This window comes from Mytilus trossulus, chromosome 4 (genome assembly GCF_036588685.1).
Source record: "Mytilus trossulus isolate FHL-02 chromosome 4, PNRI_Mtr1.1.1.hap1, whole genome shotgun sequence".
Classification (NCBI taxonomy): domain Eukaryota; kingdom Metazoa; phylum Mollusca; class Bivalvia; order Mytilida; family Mytilidae; genus Mytilus; species Mytilus trossulus.
In genome coordinates, this window is record NC_086376.1 from 26,015,474 (window position 1) to 26,034,254 (window position 18,781).

The 18,781-nt window shown below is 31.8% G+C and overlaps 2 protein-coding genes across 3 annotated transcripts in view; one reads left to right on the forward strand and one right to left on the reverse strand.

Moving 5' to 3' along the window:
- Nucleotides 1-7,560, reverse strand: part of LOC134714957 (katanin p60 ATPase-containing subunit A-like 2) — a 40,273-nt gene extending 32,713 nt beyond the window's left edge. For both annotated transcript variants that reach the window (XM_063576699.1, XM_063576698.1), the window contains exons 1-3: nucleotides 7,416-7,560; nucleotides 4,602-4,672; nucleotides 4,044-4,210 (exon numbers count right to left, since the gene is read on the reverse strand). In XM_063576699.1, the coding sequence (XP_063432769.1) occupies nucleotides 4,044-4,210; nucleotides 4,602-4,672; nucleotides 7,416-7,481 (304 nt within the window). In that variant the 5' untranslated portion in view covers nucleotides 7,482-7,560. The remainder of the gene's footprint in view (nucleotides 1-4,043; nucleotides 4,211-4,601; nucleotides 4,673-7,415) is intronic.
- A 199-nt stretch (nucleotides 7,561-7,759) lies between these two features.
- On the forward strand, nucleotides 7,760-17,070 carry LOC134714959 (uncharacterized). Its single transcript, XM_063576701.1, has 3 exons — nucleotides 7,760-7,877; nucleotides 11,689-11,825; nucleotides 14,303-17,070. Exon 3 carries the CDS (start codon nucleotides 14,311-14,313, stop codon nucleotides 15,343-15,345), a length of 1,035 nt encoding a protein of 344 aa, XP_063432771.1. The 5' UTR covers nucleotides 7,760-7,877; nucleotides 11,689-11,825; nucleotides 14,303-14,310; the 3' UTR covers nucleotides 15,346-17,070.
- Nucleotides 17,071-18,781: the final 1,711 nt, after the last annotated feature.

Genomic DNA, 18,781 nt, shown 5'->3' on the forward strand with positions numbered 1-18,781 from the left:
TACATTATATTTCTGAAAACTAAACATTGGTGAATTAAACTATTAAAAATAAGGTAGGTCAGGTAACCTCTGTCATATAAACGAATACTCAAAGATCTTTCTGAAGACCAAATATAGTTGATTTTTTAAAAGTAACTAAATATGTCATCTACAAAATATCACTAACAAGAATGTGTCCATAGTACACAGATGCCCCACCCACACTATGATATCATTTTCTATGTTTAGTGGACAGTGAAATTTTGGTAAAAACTCTTATTTGACATTATAAATAGACGATCATATCATAGGGAAATTGTCTTCTAAGATTCAAGTTGATTGGAATTCAACTTCATCAAAATCTACCTTGATCAAAAACTTTAACCTGACACTAGACAGACAGACAGACAAAGGGATGCTAGGACGGAAAACATAATGTCCATCAATGGGACATAAAATTTAGCATTGAGTGATTGATTCTATCAAACAAATGGACCATGGTCGGAAATAAAATGATGGACTAACAACTTACACAAAAAAATCAAAGTTTAGACCACAAGGCATCAAAATACAGAACATATTTTCAATCTTCTGAAATGTAATAGGCCTCTTATATAATCATTTGCAGCCAAAATGCCCTCAGTAACCAAACGCATGTCCCAATCTGTATCTAAGGGAATTTGACAAATATTTTTGGAGCTGAACTGGGAAGTAAAATGGTATTTTCTTCTACGTGTGAAAAACTTCATTATAATCAGAATATAAAATTGTGCTGAGAATCAATAATTTCCTGAAAATGAGTATATATAGCATTGAAGAAATGTGTCAATTCTGCTTGATAAATGAGATTATATTGAAAAAAAGTTAGGCTAGAGTATTTAAATGCTTTGGAAGTTTGTGAAAATGTCACTGTTAAAAAAAAAACTTTTGAAAGTAGTGTTATGCTATATAAGCATTAAGTTTGAATGGTGTGCTGTGAAAAGTGTTTTTTAACAATCTGCCTATAGTGGTAAAATTTAGCATAAGAAGATTACAGTGTTGCTTTAAACTTAACTTTAATATTAAACAGACTATTATTTCAACTTGGAATTATTTTTGATTAAAGAATTTGCATAATTTCTTGTGATTGAAATATTAATAAGTTCCATGTTTATTTTGCATTATAATGTATTTTAGCATTGCATAACACTTTCCATACAATGTAGTTGTATAGTAAGTGTTGTGCACGGCACAGTACATTCTATTAAAAATGTGAATTCCTCTTTGTAACAGAAAATGTTGTGCACCACACAGAACTTTAATTTACAGAAAAAAAACATGGAATTTTATTAAAAATTTCAAGCACAAGAAATTATGCAAATTCCATAATTAAGAATAATTCCAAGTTGAAATAATAGCCTGTTAACAGTGTTTAATACACAGTTTTTCTTTTAATTTATCTAATTGGTAAACATCCATAAAACTAAAATTGTTCTGTGGTAAATCTGAAGTAACTGTAAATGTTTAAGCATTGATTGTGTGTAAATTCAAATTGTTTGAATTTTAACTCATACATTTTGTATCTGTATTCTAAAGATGCATATTTTTATAAATGATCTTTCGTTTATGATCTCTTTTTCAGTCAACTTTAGATGACAGGTAATTATATTATGAGGATATCCAACTTTAAACAAGAATGTGTCCAAAGTACACAGATGCCCCACTCGCACTATCATTTTCCATGTTCAATGGACTGTGAAATTGGGTAAATAATCTAATTTGGCATTATAATTAGAGAGATCATGTCATAAGCAAAATGTGTACTAAGTTTCAAGTTGATTGGACTTCAGCTTCATCAAAAACTACCTTGACCAAAAACTTTAACCTGAAACTTGCACTTTCATTTTCTATGTTCAGTGGACCGTGAAATTAGGGTCAAAAGTCTAATTTGGTCTTAAAATTAGAAAGATCATTTCATTAGCAACAAGTGTACTAAGTTTCAAATTGATTGAACTTCAACTTCATCAAAAACTACATTGACCAAAAACTTTAACCTGAAGCAGGACAGACGGACAAACGGATGGACAGACAGACGGATGAACGGACGCACAGACCAGAAAACATAATGCCCCTCTTCTATCGTAGGTGGGGCATAAAAAGTAAACATGGTAAATGTGATAAATAGAAACAGAGACTGACAAACAAGACATTGTAAATTTTCATGATAAACCAAATGTCCGTCAGACCTGTCCAGTTAAAATATTGTTAGGCCAGTAAAATTTGGACATAAACATGTCTCACAGGCAATATAAATTTAATGAAATCATATGATTTACTAAATTTCAGGCTTGCAAGTCAAAAACAATTTCATGAATACTAATTATAAGGTCTAGTTTATTGGAATTTGGAAATCAAATACAATCAAACTGAATAACAAAGAGCATTCAACTTTTTTAACATAGTCTTAATATGCCTATAACTCTTGCCAATAACTTGTAAAACAAAAATGCAAAAGTGATGATATTAACAAATAAAATAAAAGAACTCAAAGGTTAAAAATAAATAGATTGAGGAGCAACAATCACCGGCAACACAGCAAACAGAAGATTTATATAGTATATACCTGGGTAGCCTGTTATAGAAATAATAACTAACAATATTAACATGTTATAGAAATAATAACTAACAATATTAACATGTTATATAGTATATGCTTGGATAGCCTGTTATAGAAATAATAACTATCAATACATGTATTAACATGTTATATAGTATATACCTGGATAGCCTGTTATAGAAATAATAACTAACAATATTAACATGTTATATACATGATACTGCTATACTAATTCTCTGTTATACTAACAATATGCTTAGTAAATCCTGATTTATTCACATGCATACACAAATCATGGATATCTTTGTTTTTTCAACATGCAAACTACAAATTCTATTCATAAATTTTCTTATTAGTCGTATTTTTCTAAATCCATTTTTTTATAAATAATTTTTGTTAAACATGATGACTGATGAATTCAAATTCTTCAGGTGAAAATAAATTCAAATTTTTGTTAAAGCTATGATTAAGTTTCTTAAATAAACCATTTTCATAAGATCCATTTGATTTCAATGTCTAAATTTAAAATGGTGTTTTCTTTGTAAAAATCTTCAAAAAAGGTTTATTTATATAATTATAAGGAATATACTTTTGTCCTGACTAATGATAAATGAATATTGGGATTTGAAAATTAACATAAATTATTCTTTTTTTCCACTTACATTCTGAATGACTTTTCTTCCAGATCTAATGGGCTCATCGGGGAAAGGGAATATCACACTTTCATCCTTTTCAAAATATGAACTCTATCTATAGTTAGATTATCTCCCTTTAAAAGCCTTAATCATGATAGTGGTCTTGTTAGGAATTGATGACAGATAGGACACAGTTTCACAATCAAGGGGACATAAGCATGATTGTTTGTCTGAATAGGGACAATTTGATCAAGTTTATTGATAAATAAAAATAAAAATAATTGAATATTAAAAGTAACGCAAATTTCTTTTCTAGTGATAGTAGTGTCAGAGTACAATGTATGCAATGTCCAACTTGTTAAGACCAAAATAGAGGGTACAGCTCTTTTCTGCCCTTAATAGTCCTCCTGATGCCTTTTTGTTTCATAAACCAAGTTAAAAATGCCATAAGAAAAGAAAATGGTATACTTGAAAAAAATAACAAAAAAAGCTTTTTACAATCAGGAGATTTTAGTGCATACTCACTATTATCACTAGAAACAGAAATATGAAACTGTGCATAGATTTAAATGGGTGCTACAATATTTATTACAAATGATAGAACCAAGCCAAAATTCAAAGTTCATTTTAAAAATTCCATTTGCAAATATCTATATTTCAAGCAAAAGCTCTGATAATAAATTTTAGATGAAGCAGGGAAAAATTACATGTAACTTCAAAGATTAACTTTTTAGAAAAAAACAACATATGAAGAGATTCCACACCAGTCATGCATGTCTGAAATAACTAATTAATCTAAAGCCTTCACATCTATTTGTGTAAAAAAAAATTACCACTTGAAGTTAGTTTCTTGGTAATTTTCGGATACTTGGCAAATTTGACATAGTAATAAGACTCATATTCCATAATAATGGTCTCCAGATCAATGTTGTCACACACTTCATATTTGTTGACGTCTAAATTGGTTTCTCTTCCTAAGGCTTGTGCTGCTTCCACATATCTGCCAAAAAAAAAGTCCCTTCATTATAATAACAATTCATTTTTGTTTAACCTTTTTGGGGTTGTGATGCAACAAAAACTTTGAACTTGGAGGGTCATAGTCATACTATAAGTATATGTTGTGCTGATTAATTTGCAATTGAATTGGTAACATGCATCTGCATGTATTATAACATTTATAATATTTATATACTTAAATACATATCATAAACCACTTATTTTGTACATGTCTTTGAAGAATTTATTCACAACTAAGTCTAAGGTTTACATTGATGAAAAGCAGGTGATTTTTATTTTTTCCTAAAATGAGGTGAAATAAAGACTGCTTTAAACAATCAATTCATTAATGTCACTTAATACATGTACCATTAATAAATTTGAATGAAACATACCCTTCTTCGTACATATAATTAAGTACCAGAATTAACAGATTCTTCTTTCTGGTATCTGTTCGTAACTCATCCTGAAAGCAAAAAGAAGTCAAAAGTATAATATAATTTCCTATTTATTCATTAAACATTTCAGATATGATTCACTTTTAAGTGCATATTAATAAATAACATGTACTCCATGCATCAAATGTAAAATCGAGCAGTCAAATAGATATAGGAAGATGTGGTGTAAGTGGCAATGAGACAACTCTCCATCCAAATAACAATTAATATAAGTAAACCATTAAGGGTCAATGTACAGCCTTCAACATGGAGTGTAGTACTATGTGTTTTCTTGTGGTAGTACTTCAATGTACTAAAATTAAAATTTTCTGCCAAAATTAACATTTCAATTTAGAATCATATCACACATCTTAGATCATGAAGATGTTGGTTAGGTTAGTGTTGCTAAGTAAAACTTTAATTCTATGTGCAGTATTTTGAAGTATATATATATATATATAAAAGGTGGTAAATCTGAAAACGTAAACACTTGAAATAAACATCACAAAAACCTTGCACAGAAAATATAAGTCAGGAAAAACTAAGCACGAGAAAAAAGTACTAGAAATTGTGACTAAGCCGTTCTTGGAGATCATGCAGTCATTTTTAACGGACATAAAGTCCCTGTTGTCACCTTTTAGTGTCTGCTTGTTGTATTTAATTTGAAGAAAAAAAATTACTCATAGTAACTTGATATATTTTAAAAGTATTTAAACAATTAATGTCCAGATTATAGAATGTAGAATTTAAGAGTAGCTACACCATTGTTCACAAAACACAGAAAAAATACAATGGGAAACATGAAGCATGCACAACAAACCAAACACAAGAAAATGAGAAAAAAAATGTAAAAACATGTAAAATAAAAGGCCAAAAACGTTGCACCAAAATAGCCCTTTACCACCCTATTTATATCATGTATATAGGTATGAAGTAGAAGCATAGGTAGGTCCGTCGTATTAATATTCACAGAAGCGTTATATTATAAAAATTTCTAAGGGTTCCGCGGAACCCAGTGTCTCGCCTACTTTTGATGTAAATCGCAGGCGCAACAAAAATGAGGAAAAAGATCAATAAAAATATTCCTTTTGATACAATCTTTTGATTGTAAGAAGCTACTGTCCAAGTTTGGTAATAATCCAGCATAGTTTATGAATCTAATAAATGATTTAAAAACTTTAACTGTAGACTTTTAATACACGTATGTAAGGTTAACTGAAAGAAAATCTAAGTCCATTTAAAAGTAAAAATCTGAAAAAGTGGATTTTTTTTTTCTTCAAAATTTACTTCTGGATACTATCTTATGATCATAAATAAGCTTCTGTCCAAGTTTGGTACAAACCCAGGATAGTTTAAGAAAGTAATTAAAATTTTAAAAACTTTAACCACAGAGTGAATGTAATGTTTCCCTGCAGAAAAACTAAGTCCATTTACAAGTAAAATATGGAAAAAATGGAATTTTATTTTTACAAAATTTACTTCTGGATACAATCTTATGATCATAAACAAGCCTCTGTCCAAGTTTGGTAGAAATCCAGTATAGTTTAAGAAAGTTATTAAAATTTCAAAAACTTTAACCACAGAGTGAATATTTGTGGACGCCGCCGACGACAATAACGATCACTTAAACCCTTGAAGAACGTTAATAGTGCAGGAATACAGGCGTTCCCTTCTATCTGGTATTATTGTCTTTATTGATGTCATAACGGCACGCATAATTGAGTTTTCTTCCTCCAGTTTTAGTTTGTAACCCAGATTTGTTTTTTTTCTATTGATTTAAGAGTTTCGAACAGCAATATACTACTGTTGCCTTTAGTTTATTTTCCAGAGTCATAAATGAGGGGGGTTAGGAGGGGTCTTGATCCCGAAATCCCAGGCTTAAAAAACACGGAATCCAGAGGTCTCGAAAGGGTCAATCCTGAGCTCAAAAACACCCGATCACAGAGTCCCAATAAAGGTCCTATCCCCCCTCATAGATGGACAGACGCAAAAGGTCTAACGGGAGGGATTGTACATTTTGTACCTGATATTCATATGATGAAGACATAATCTTTCAATCAGTTTAATTGAGGTCTGAACTGGCATGTCAGTTAACTGCTAGTAGTCTGTTGTTATTTATGTATTATTGTCATTTTATTTATTTTCTTTTGTTACATCTTTTGACATCGGACTCCTCTTGAACTGAATTTTAATGTGCGTATTGTTAATCTTTTACTTTTCTACATTGGCTAGAGGTATAGGGGGAGGGTTGAGATCTCAGAAACATGTTTAACCCCGCCGCAATTTTGCGCCTGTCCCAAGTCAGGAGCCTCTGGCCTTTGTTAGTCTTGTATGATTTTAAATTTTAGTTTCTTGTGTATAATTCGGAGTTTAGTATGATGTCCATTATCACTGTACTATTATGCATATTTTAGGGGCGAGCTGAAGGACACCTACGGGTGCGGGAATTCTTGCTACATTGAAGACCCATTGGTTGCCTTCGGCTGTTGTTTGCTCTATGGTCGGGTGGTTGTCGCTTTGACATATTCACCATTTCCTTTCTCCATTTTATTGTATGTTCAGTAATTTGGTCTTTACAGTAAAACCTGGATGCCTTAAAGGTGAACATACATCATGGTGCAAATATTAACATTGGGTTTTGCAATTATAATATTGTTGACATTTGTTGGTGGACTAAGGACACTTATCGTTATCGCAGTCAGCACTCCACAGCACTTGCGGCTCATCCAAACACATTTTTTTAAAGTACCATCTTTAAGAATAGATAATTACCGCTTCTCTTGCTTGATTTGCAGTACGAATCGTTTGATAGCTTAATTCCGACATTGTACCAGTCATTTTCAAGTTCCTTTAGTTAAGAACATTTTTTCTATACAGACACTCATCCGGTCGCGAAGAATAACAAATATGGTGGAAGTCTGGTAACGTAAAGTTCTCGTAGGATGGTATTTCATTTTTATTTTATTCATACGTAATTTTTATTTGTACAGAAGTATTTTTGAGCTAAAAAACCTTAAAAAAGTGCAATTAAAATCATTTTTGTAAGAAAATATAGATATTAATTCAAAGAAAAATCTCTTTGTCGAACAAACGTTTTAATACACAAATTTTTTAGTGATAGTGAGCAGGAGGTCAAAAGAACCGTTAAATCTGCGTCTTTAAGACGCTTATAAACAAAGAGCACCTGTCAGAGCATAATTATCTGCATTTCTAGAGCAATTTGGTCTTAAAAATGTATGTCTTCTATTTTAATATTGACAAATTGATTGATTGTATGTACAATTTTCTCAAGAATATCGTAAATTCATGTTAATTTTGACATTAAACACTTAACCAACAGATTCTTGTCACTAATAATTCAGTCCAATCATGGAAGTATTATATTGACACTCAAGGGTCTTCTGGTATCTGTTCGCTTTCAAAACACATTCACATCCAACACGTTTTTACCCCTCACTGTTGCCTAATGGGTTGTGTTCGCATCATATTTTAATGCACCTTATAATGCTAAATTATCCAGCTGACCTGGCCGCTTGAACCTTAATTTGATGCATACAACAATCACTTTTCCATAGTGACATCAGATATTTTGTTTTATGACTTCAAAATTTTGCAGGAACTTATGTGATAGCCAATAAAATAGCGATTAAGTGTATTAAAAAAACGTTGAATTTAATATATATGTAACACTCCCAAACGTGTCCTTCCCCCCAAACGTGTCCGATTCCCCCAAAGGTGTCTTTTCTCCCTAAACCTGTCCGAAATGTACAATATTCCCCAAACGTGTCCGATTTCATAACACCCAAACGTGTCCGATAAATGTTATTCGCCAAAACGTGTCCAATATTTAACGCCAGAACGTCTCACGTCTTTTAGCGTTACTACATGTAACTCCTAAATAAAATCGCTGATAACGTTAATTTTACGGCAATTCTATGATGGTGACACAGGTGACAAACTTTTTATTTATTAGCTTTAGCTAATTAAATGTAGGTTTTAAATGAATATCATAATTCCAAATTTAATCTGTAATTGTTAATTATCTTTTGACTGAAATTACTTATTGTTCAGTTGCAAGTATTTCAAACTCATTTAGAGCGAACCTGCACATAGTTATAGAGTTGAATTAATCGGTGACTTTGTAAATTATTTTGTACTTATAAACTCAGATGATGCATTTTATATTTATCGGAATATTGCCTGGCGGGAGTTAAGCAGCATTTTTTAAAACTTGTGTTAATAGTTCTCCATCTGAATTTGTGTGTATTTCAAAAATTCATCAAATCATAAACTCGTTATCCGTTTTTTTTTTTTAATAAAATTTAGGTTTCCAGCATCACTAAAGACACACGATAAAGAGACATAACGTCCAGTTCCAAATATTTCATGCATTGGTTTTATAGATTCTTTTTATTAATATGAATGTTATGTGATCAACGCCGGTTATTAGTGGTTACCGAAATTGCAAATTTAATTTGTACTGTATAAATTCTCTTTCTAGACTGTTGATAGCTTATTGTCCAGTTGCAAGTATTTCATGCATATTTAGAGAACATACATGTTTTAATGATTTTACTGTTCTATACTGTTTAAGTTATCTTTAAACTGATGATTGCGTATTGTCCAGTTGCAAGTATTTCATAGATATAGGAAGATGTGGTGTGAGTGTCAATGAAACAACTCTATCCAAATAACAATTTAAAAACTAAACCATTATAGGTTAAAGTATGGCCTTCAACACGGAGCCTTGCATGCATATTTAGAGAGAACATAGGTTAGAAGTTTTTATTTTTACATTTGTACTGTATAAATTACTTTAGACTGTTGATCGTCCAGTAGCCGGGATTTCACAATATTTAGAGAGAAAAAATTTTAAGGTGCAGAGAAAGGGACACTTTCATCCGTTAACTTTACATTTTAACTAAATACGTTTGCTTCCTATTTACATACGACATAGCCGAAATGACGCCCCCACTTTTATCCAGTTTTTTTGGCCGGTTTGAAAAAGTACCTTATCTATATTTTTAATGAAATGGTAAAATTAGTATAAATTAGTATTAATGGAATAGCACTAACCAAATAACGCTTGATATGGACACGTTTTTGGCATTGGACACGTTTGGGGTAAGTTTAGAGATGGACACGTTTGGGCGTTTATACAAATCACACGCTTTGGCGATGTTTTGATCTAGACATCGTTTGCAGATCAGTGACGTCAACATGGACACGTTTGGGGGACTCGGACACGTTTGGGGGGAAGGACACGTTTCTGAGTGTTACATATATATTAGATTTCTCTAATTCTTAAGCTCTTTATCTCTTTCCTGACCTGTTGATTATTTTAATTTAATCAATGTGTGGTTTGTGTGATCTCAGTTCTTCATTTGTCAAAAATATATTGTTAAGGGGGCTCGCAGGTTTAAATCAATTTTTTTTTCTAATATAGGATTTCGCTATATTTTTCTATAGATGAACTTTATCTTATACTTAAAAAAGAAAAAGAAAATAAAAAAAGGGGTCACCATTCATTTCCGCTCACAATCTGCCTTCGAAAGAAGCATAGGTTTTTGTAAGGGATTTTTTTTCTGTTGAGCTGATACATGTAGGAGAAAAAGAGCTAATATAGAAATAAAAAATAACATTAATATAATATATTAATATTTAATATTTAATACATTAATATATATAATATTTCAGAAATCGCTTAAATTTTACAATTATTTAAGTTTATGTACAGCTTATTTGAAAACAATAAATAAAAATATAGGTCACCTATGTGTTAAAAGAGATATTTCAATTTCATTTTTTGGCATTTTTGGTCCAAAGGGAGATAATTTGGAGCTTTTCCAATGATATAAAAACATTTTAAAAGTTATCTGTTAAATGTTTAATTTTTTGCTGAAAATTTTGTACCCGCAAGCCTCCTAAGTTAAATTTTCTAGCTTTCCTCTGAAATTCCTATTGTGATTTCACAAAAAAGGCAACCATACCTGCAGATGATGTGATGTAGGAAGAACATTTTTGACAAAACTTAGATTTCTGACACAAAATAAATGTGGTTAAAGATCTTACAAATCTTTTGCTCAATACTGTGCAATGAAAGATTTCTTCTTCAAATTTAAAAAAAATCGAAATTTGAAAATTTGGAAAGTATATGGAAAAAAAATCCACCCCCAACCCAATATTTGAAACTCATCTTAGAGCAATAAATCCGATTGAGCCTTTCCTTAGTAGTATGGAACTTTGTAGTATAATTTCAGAGAGATCCATACATGTACATTGGAACATGCTTGTTTTTGGCCCCTACTTCCAACATTTTTGGGGTAATTAACCCCATACTCAATCCCAGCCTTCCCTTTCTGATATGGAACCCTGTGGTACAATGTCAGAGAGATCCATACACTTTAAATACACACAAGTTATTGTCTTGAAACAAGAAAAATGCTTATTTTTTGGCCTTTTTTGGTCCTTTATCCCTACACGTCACTGTTGGCCCCATAACCTCTTTAATGAATCCCAACCTTCTTGTGGTATTGAACATTGTGGTACAATTTCAGAGCAGTCGAAAGGACTAGGATATGCTGAATCTAACCATGTGCATGTATTTTGATTTTAGATATTGGACCATAATAGGTAAAGTCCAATTTAAAATTTAAAGTTTTTAAGTTTAAGTTCTTAGACCACATTCATCAAGTGTCAGAAACATGTGTTGTGTCAACTATTTTTAAATCACAATCCAAATTCAGAGCTGTATCAAGCTTGAATGTTGTGTCCATACTTGCCCCAATGTTCAGGGTTCAAACTCTGCGGTTGAATAAATCTGTGCCCTGCAGAGCAACTGGTTACATATTGATCATCAGTTGATTTAATTAGTTTTTAAAAAAACACTTAACCGATCTGACTACAGATGGGTAAACAAATAATTATGGATGTACTACATAAAAATAAAATTACTAGAGTGGTGAAAAAAATAAACCAAGAAATCTAACAAAACTAGCAGATGAATTAGAATAGCCTACATTTGTACTTGCAATTTATATTTCAGGTAATAATATGAAGTCAACTGATTAACCTCCATTACAGTTGAACTAGAAGTAGAATTGAGAAGGTTTAGATATGAGTACCTCCTTTTAACCAATTGCTGGTGTGAAGAATGTTAATTTTTACAACAGAAGACAACAGGTACATTTTTTATGGCAATTTGTAATAATATTGTTTGAATGATGTACATGTATATATATATAGAATTGCTGCCTTTGAAGAAACTCATCTTGAAATGATTACAGACACCATAATTATATTGTTTGTTGTTATTGAATATCTATTTCACAGCTGATGACAACAGATATGTTTCATTTGTCCACAATCTACATGTAGTCATCACGAATTGTAACTATTCAGGGGCGGGTCCAGGTAAGGGCGTAATGGGCGTACGCCCCCCCTTTAAAAAAAAAAAAAAAAAAAAAAAAAAAAAACTATCGTTATAATCTGCTAGTATTGTATTGAATAATGGCAATTTATCATATTCATTAATTAAACACATACTCTGATTTCTTTTTATACTGATTCCCCAATCTGATGGGTCATCATCAACCGTAAAATTTCGTTTCTTGGAGTTCGACTATGCGATTAGTATCCATTGTTGTTGATGTGATAAAGAATTCGCCAAAGATGTCGATGTCCAAAAAAAAAACCGTCAAAAGACCTGAAAATCGTATCAAGGTGTCTTGGACACCTTTTTTTTTAACTTAACCTTCACTGATGTAAGGGCATGCTCGACTTTATTCCCAAACATCATGAACGTTCTCTTCTTACTTGCTTTGACGAGCGTCACGTCAAGCTCCACTGAAAGAGCTAACTCATCCCTTAAGTTGATCAAGAATGATTTGAGAAGCACCATGAAGGAGGATCGCCTAAATGCTCTGCTTCTTTTATATGTTCACAGAGACATTCAACTTGAATTTGATAAAATTATTAACGATTACGCCATGAGAAATCCACGTAAAATGGTTCTAATGAATCCACTCTAGTAATTGAAAATGAGAGTCCGTCAGTATTTTTCTGTGTTCATTTTAGGTTTTGCGTCAAGGTACATGTATACTAGAAATATGTATATTTCCACATTAAAGCAATACTCAGAACGAAAGAACTTTATTCTTCAGTGTTTATTTGTCTTGTATCATATGTGTCGTTCAATGAAACCCGAACTTAATCAACAATAGAGGGATTACTTCATAATTTGATGCTAAATTGTTGAAATTCAGGAGCTTCTGAGCTTCCCCATGGACCCTCCACCGTAATCACGCCTCTCGTTCATAAAATCCTGGCCTAGGAATTGAAATGATAAGTAACTCCTTATACCCTTGAGTTTGGAATTTCTCGTTATTGGTCTACTGCTGTTAAGATCCATCCAATCATTTTAATATACCATAGACAATTAATGGATAACACTCGGCATAAAAATGTCACACCCTGACACTTTAACTATAAAATATACATGCTCCAAGTCAGGAACCGTTACATTAGAACCATTCTCTATTATTTTATGTTTTTAAGCCAAAAAAAGGTCCAAAATTTTTTTCGCCTCGCTCCGCTCGGCGAAATATTTTATTCTACGCCCCACCTTTCAAATATCCTGGACACGCCCCTGCTATTACAACATTAGATGAACTGCATGTTTTACCAGTAAAGCAGAATCATCAGATAAAACATTGTTTGAGTTAATGTCCTTAAAGGACAGTTTTATATTATTTCTAACTGAAGATAAAACATTTCAACAAAACTGATACCGAAAATGAACAACACTTACCAATAACACAACCCCAAAACAGCAAAAAACTAGCTGATAATGAAAGTCATCAACACAGATAGAAAAAACAAAAATACTAAAACAAGTTAAGAAAAAAGAAGGTACCAAAAAAGTACTAAAGCATAATACTGAAGGAATAACTTTTGAAACCATTACACAAGTTAAGACAATAAAACACTGATCGACAAAAGAAGGTAACAACAAAAGTACCATAGCATAATATTGAAGAAATAAACCAAAAATAAGCTCTGAATATATATATAAACAACAAGTTATTACTGATTAACCTGTGAAATTATTATTTTTTTTGGTAAAAACTTCAACTGTACTGGTATTTGACATCAAGTGGTCAGAAAAAGAAAGAAACAATAATGTGTCCCAAGTACAAAGATGCCTCACTTGCACTATCATTTTCTATGTTCAGTGGACTGTGAAATTGGGTAAAAACTCTAATTAGGCAATAAAATTAGAAAAAACATTTCAAAGGGAACATGTGTTCTAAGTTTCAAGTTGATAGGACTTCAAATTCATCAAATTCTTCCTTGACCAAAAACTTTAACCTTGAAACGAGACAAATGGACGGATGAATGAACGAACAGATCCACAGACCAGAAAATATAATGCACCTTTACTATCGTAGTTGGAGCATTAAAAAACATTTTAAAATGAATATTTGGGGTTCGTGTTGTTTATTCTTTAGTTTTCTATGTTGTGTCATGTGTACTATTGTTTTTCTGTTTGTATTTTTCATTTTTAGCCATGGCGTTGTCAGTTTGTTTTAGATTTACGAGTTTGACTGTCCCTTTGGTATCTTTCGTCCCTCTTTGATTTAAATTGTTTTATATTTTAGATGAGATCATGGACAATACAGTGACTAAAAGAAAAGATGGATGTGTAGATTGTGAGTCTGCTACACTGAAGAAGGCTCGACATTCATGGCAGGTGAAGAGAAGTAACAGAGAAGACATCTCTAGTGTTACTGACGTTGTAATCTGTGACAATATCTCATCATGTCAACATTGTAATTTAAGGGGAGATAAATCTCTTTGTGAGTGTAACCCAGATGTCAAATTCAATAAACCTGCAGAGATTTCTGAAAAAGACATGGACTGTTCATCATCAAATATGATGGCTCCTACATTTGTTAGACATGAGTCTCAAATAAACCAGGTAAAAAAGTATGACTATTCCGACCAAAAATCTGAAGGAACAACCAGCACACCATATTTACAGAACACAGTCTCATCAGCAATACCAGACTATTGTAGCAGTATTCATAACTTTTCTAGAACAAGTAGTCCAGTTAGTTCAAGTGGTAATTTTAGTTTTGATGGGCAGCAGATTCATCAAGATATGCAAAAGGAGGACGGTAGAACTTCTGTTTCAACAAATCTCTCTAACAGAACAAGCATACTGGCTCTCCCATCTAGTAGTACTGTTGATCCAGAAATAGAAGAGGAAGGATTATTGATATCACATCGTCAACGTGAAGAAGAACTCAACTTGTATCTTAAACGATGGCAAAATCAACACATTGCAAAATCTATCGTAGACAATGCTATTAATAAAACACTTGAAGAAATGGGGGTGTCACCAGAACCACAACAATTTGTAACAAATTTAATAGAAAGTCAAGGAATTTCTGAAGCTATTAAATTACAGGGACTGATTCCCCAGTCACAATGCAATCATTTAGGTCCAGTAGAAGTTTTATCTAATTTTGCCGAGTCAAACACTTATTTTATGTCATTATCAAATCAACAAATATCTAACAACATATCAGATGTCGGTTTAAATGCAGGTACATCCACAACAAACCATGACATATTGGATCATGCTGTTTCTGTTGCTATTGGCTCCAAGGGACTCATATTTCATGACCCAGGAAAATAATTATACTGGAGTAATAGTACAGTCAAAGTATTATATTGAAATGAAATATGTATAATGTACTGATGGCAAGGAGATTTTTTTATTGAAACAACATTGTATGATCATGAATTTAACCCTGTATTATGTATATAAGCCTTTTACATAAACTTTGTACATGTACTCTTGCCAAGTTAACTCTACAAGAATACTTAAGAAGTTTTGTAAATTTAATTAATGAATATCTTTAAAATCTCAAATCTTGATGTCTTGCTTTAAAACCTCACTTATCATGAACTTTATTTTTGAAGCTAAAATTATTGAAACAAAGTAATTGTAAATTTTGAGAAAAAGGGCTTTGGTTTTATAAAGTGTAAATAGCTTGCATCCTCATTCTTTAGCTTAAAACTTATTAATATTCTCTTTAAATTTTAAGTATAATGCTAAATTTCTTTACACCAGGTAGTGCCTGGGTGTAAAATGTCAATAGATTGTGCCTATCCCAGGCAGTATAATCTTTAATTATTAGAAGAAGGCAGCTTTGCATAATAACTTATATATATTGTTTCATTTACCAGTTATAAACTGATTTTTAGCTCACCTGGCCCTTCAAGTGAGCTTTTCTCATCCATTGGCATCCGTCTTCATCCCTTAACTTTTACAAAGATCTTCTTCTCTGAAACTACTGAGTCAAGTTAAACCAAACTTGGTCTAATCATCCTTAGGGTATCTAGTTTTAAAAATGTATCTGACAACCCTGCCTAGATGGCTGCCATGACTGTAAATATAACATGGGAGTAAAATGCAGTTTTGAGGATATATCATTGAAACTAAAGCACTTAGAGCAAATTCGAAAAAGAAAAAATGTTCATCAGGTCAAGATCTACCTGCCCTGATCTAATCAGACAACTCTTTGTTGGGTTGATGCCTCTGAATTGGTAATTTTGAGGAAAATTTTGCATTTTTATATATTATCTTGGATATAATATATTAGATGCAGATTAACTGTAAAGCAAAATTGTTCAGCAAAGTAAGATCTACATGACCAAAATGGTCAGTTGACCCCATAAGGAGTTATTGTCCTTTAAAGTCATCTTTTACAATTTTTCGTTAATTAATTTAATCTTTTACAAAAATCTTTTCCGCTGAAACTGCTGGGTCAAATCATTATAGAAAGAGATAACTGTAAACACCAAGAATGTTCATGATCAGTAAAGTAAGATCTACAAATAAGTAAACATGATCAAAATTGTCAATTGACCCTAAAGACTGCAGCACATAGATCAAGGTGAGCCACACAGGCTCTTGAGAGCCTCTAGGTGTTTTGTTTTCATTTTGCTAACATGAATATACACACATTATCATTCAAACCAACTGTCACTTTCTTACTTAATAAGTTGTAAAAATATGTAAAATATACTTGTAATGTTATGAAGTGCCATTCTTATAATAAAATGTACATATACAAGCATGATACTATGACATTTTAGCATATTTCTATATTGACAGTATATTTAAAGCATAATATTTGTAATCAGCTTTCAGTAGAATAGTACTAGTTTCTTACAAGAACTTTTTACCAAGAATGTGACTCGTCAATGAAATAATACTAGTATATAGATTTAAATTTCAAAACTAGTTAATAATACATGTATGAACAGTGATATTTCAAGGGCAACATGTTGGGGTGTTGAAATTATCTTTTCAATCATGTATTAGTTCTTAATAAAATAAAATATCTAAACATTATTAGTTTTGAGGACACAATGTCAAAACTACTAGAAACAGACAGAAATATCCTCTTTTATATATAAAATCAAATGTATTTGAATAACTCTTCACAAGGAGAAACCACACTGCCACATGTTTGAAGAAGAAAAAAATCATGTATATCATAACAATATCAATGTTTTATAATAATGAGGTCAAAGTCAGATGAACATAGCCACACAGACATGTACACCTAGCAATCATTTCATACATCAAATATACATTTGTAGTTGACCTATTGCTTATGTTATTTGATAAACTGACAAAATTATAAAAACTTGGTCATTAATCAATGACCAATTCACATGCAATGAATCATGAAAATGAGGTCAAGTTAAGATAATACCTGTCAGACAGACATGTACACCTAACAATTGTCCAATGCAACAAACATAGCTGACCTATTGCTTTAAGTATTTGTAAAATCAACCAAAACAAAATGAGGTCAGGGACAGATGAAGTCTACTATCCCATACAAATAATACAATCATCTCATACCTATATACCAAGGGGAAAAAACAGTCATATTTGTCAGACATGACCAAATCTGAAATTTGTTTGTCCTAAATGACAGAGTGGGTTTTTGGACAAATTTTATTTTTGTACAGAAATAATTTTGGTAATTTCATTGAGATTGGGTTTCTTAATCACCATTTTGAACTTGTTTTGTGACAAAATGTTGGTTATTGATTTGGGTTGCCAGGCAGGCGGCAGTCAAATAATGTTGTCTGTGCATTTATTCATGAACAGTTCAACCAAATCTTTTTAAATTTTAATATGCTGTTTCTGAAAACAAAATGGAGGTCGACAATTTTGACTTTTACCCTAAAGAAGTTATGGTTCTTGAAAGATTAAAAAATGGTGTTTCAAGTCCTGTCCATGCATTTACTCATAATCTCTTCAACCGAAGCTTTCAAAATCTTAATATGTTGTTACTGATTACAAAATGGAAGTCAAGTTCAATAATGACGGTTTTGACTTTTACCATTCAGGAGTTATGGTTCTTGAAAGATTGAAAAATTTTGGTTCCAGTCAAGTTGTTGCATTTACTCATGAACCATTCAACCATAGCTTTTCAAATTTTGATATGTTGTTACTGAGGACAAAATGAAGGTAAAATTTGATAGTCGATTTTCACTTTGACCGTTCATCAGTTATGGTTCTTGTGATATTGAAAAATGCCAGGACACAAATAAATGTTAATAAATCTGGTTTGCTGTTGCTCTGACAGCCTCTTGTTTTATTATGTCATCCCTCGTCTGTATTAAAACTGCCACTCCAGTATAGTGTTATAATCCTGAGGTCCCTCCTAATAGCTATATTAATGCCTCTGCTGCCTCTCATATTGTGACTTTTGTTGCAGGCGAGACAATGAACCAAATATAGTTGACCTGTTAATTTTAGTAATTGAAAGAGTACCTATCAAACTTAACATTGACCAATGAACCATGAAAAGAAGATGGTCAGATGACGCCTGCCAGACTGAGATGTACACCTTGTATTCATTCAATACACTAACTAGAAGACCTACTACTTACAGTATAAGAAAAACAGACCACAACACATGTTCTTCTTGCAATCATTTCATACACAATAAATAGAAGACCTACTGCTTATAGTATCTGAGAAACAGATCTCATAACATTACTTAAACCTTGATCACTGATCCATGTTACGGTAAAGGTGAGAA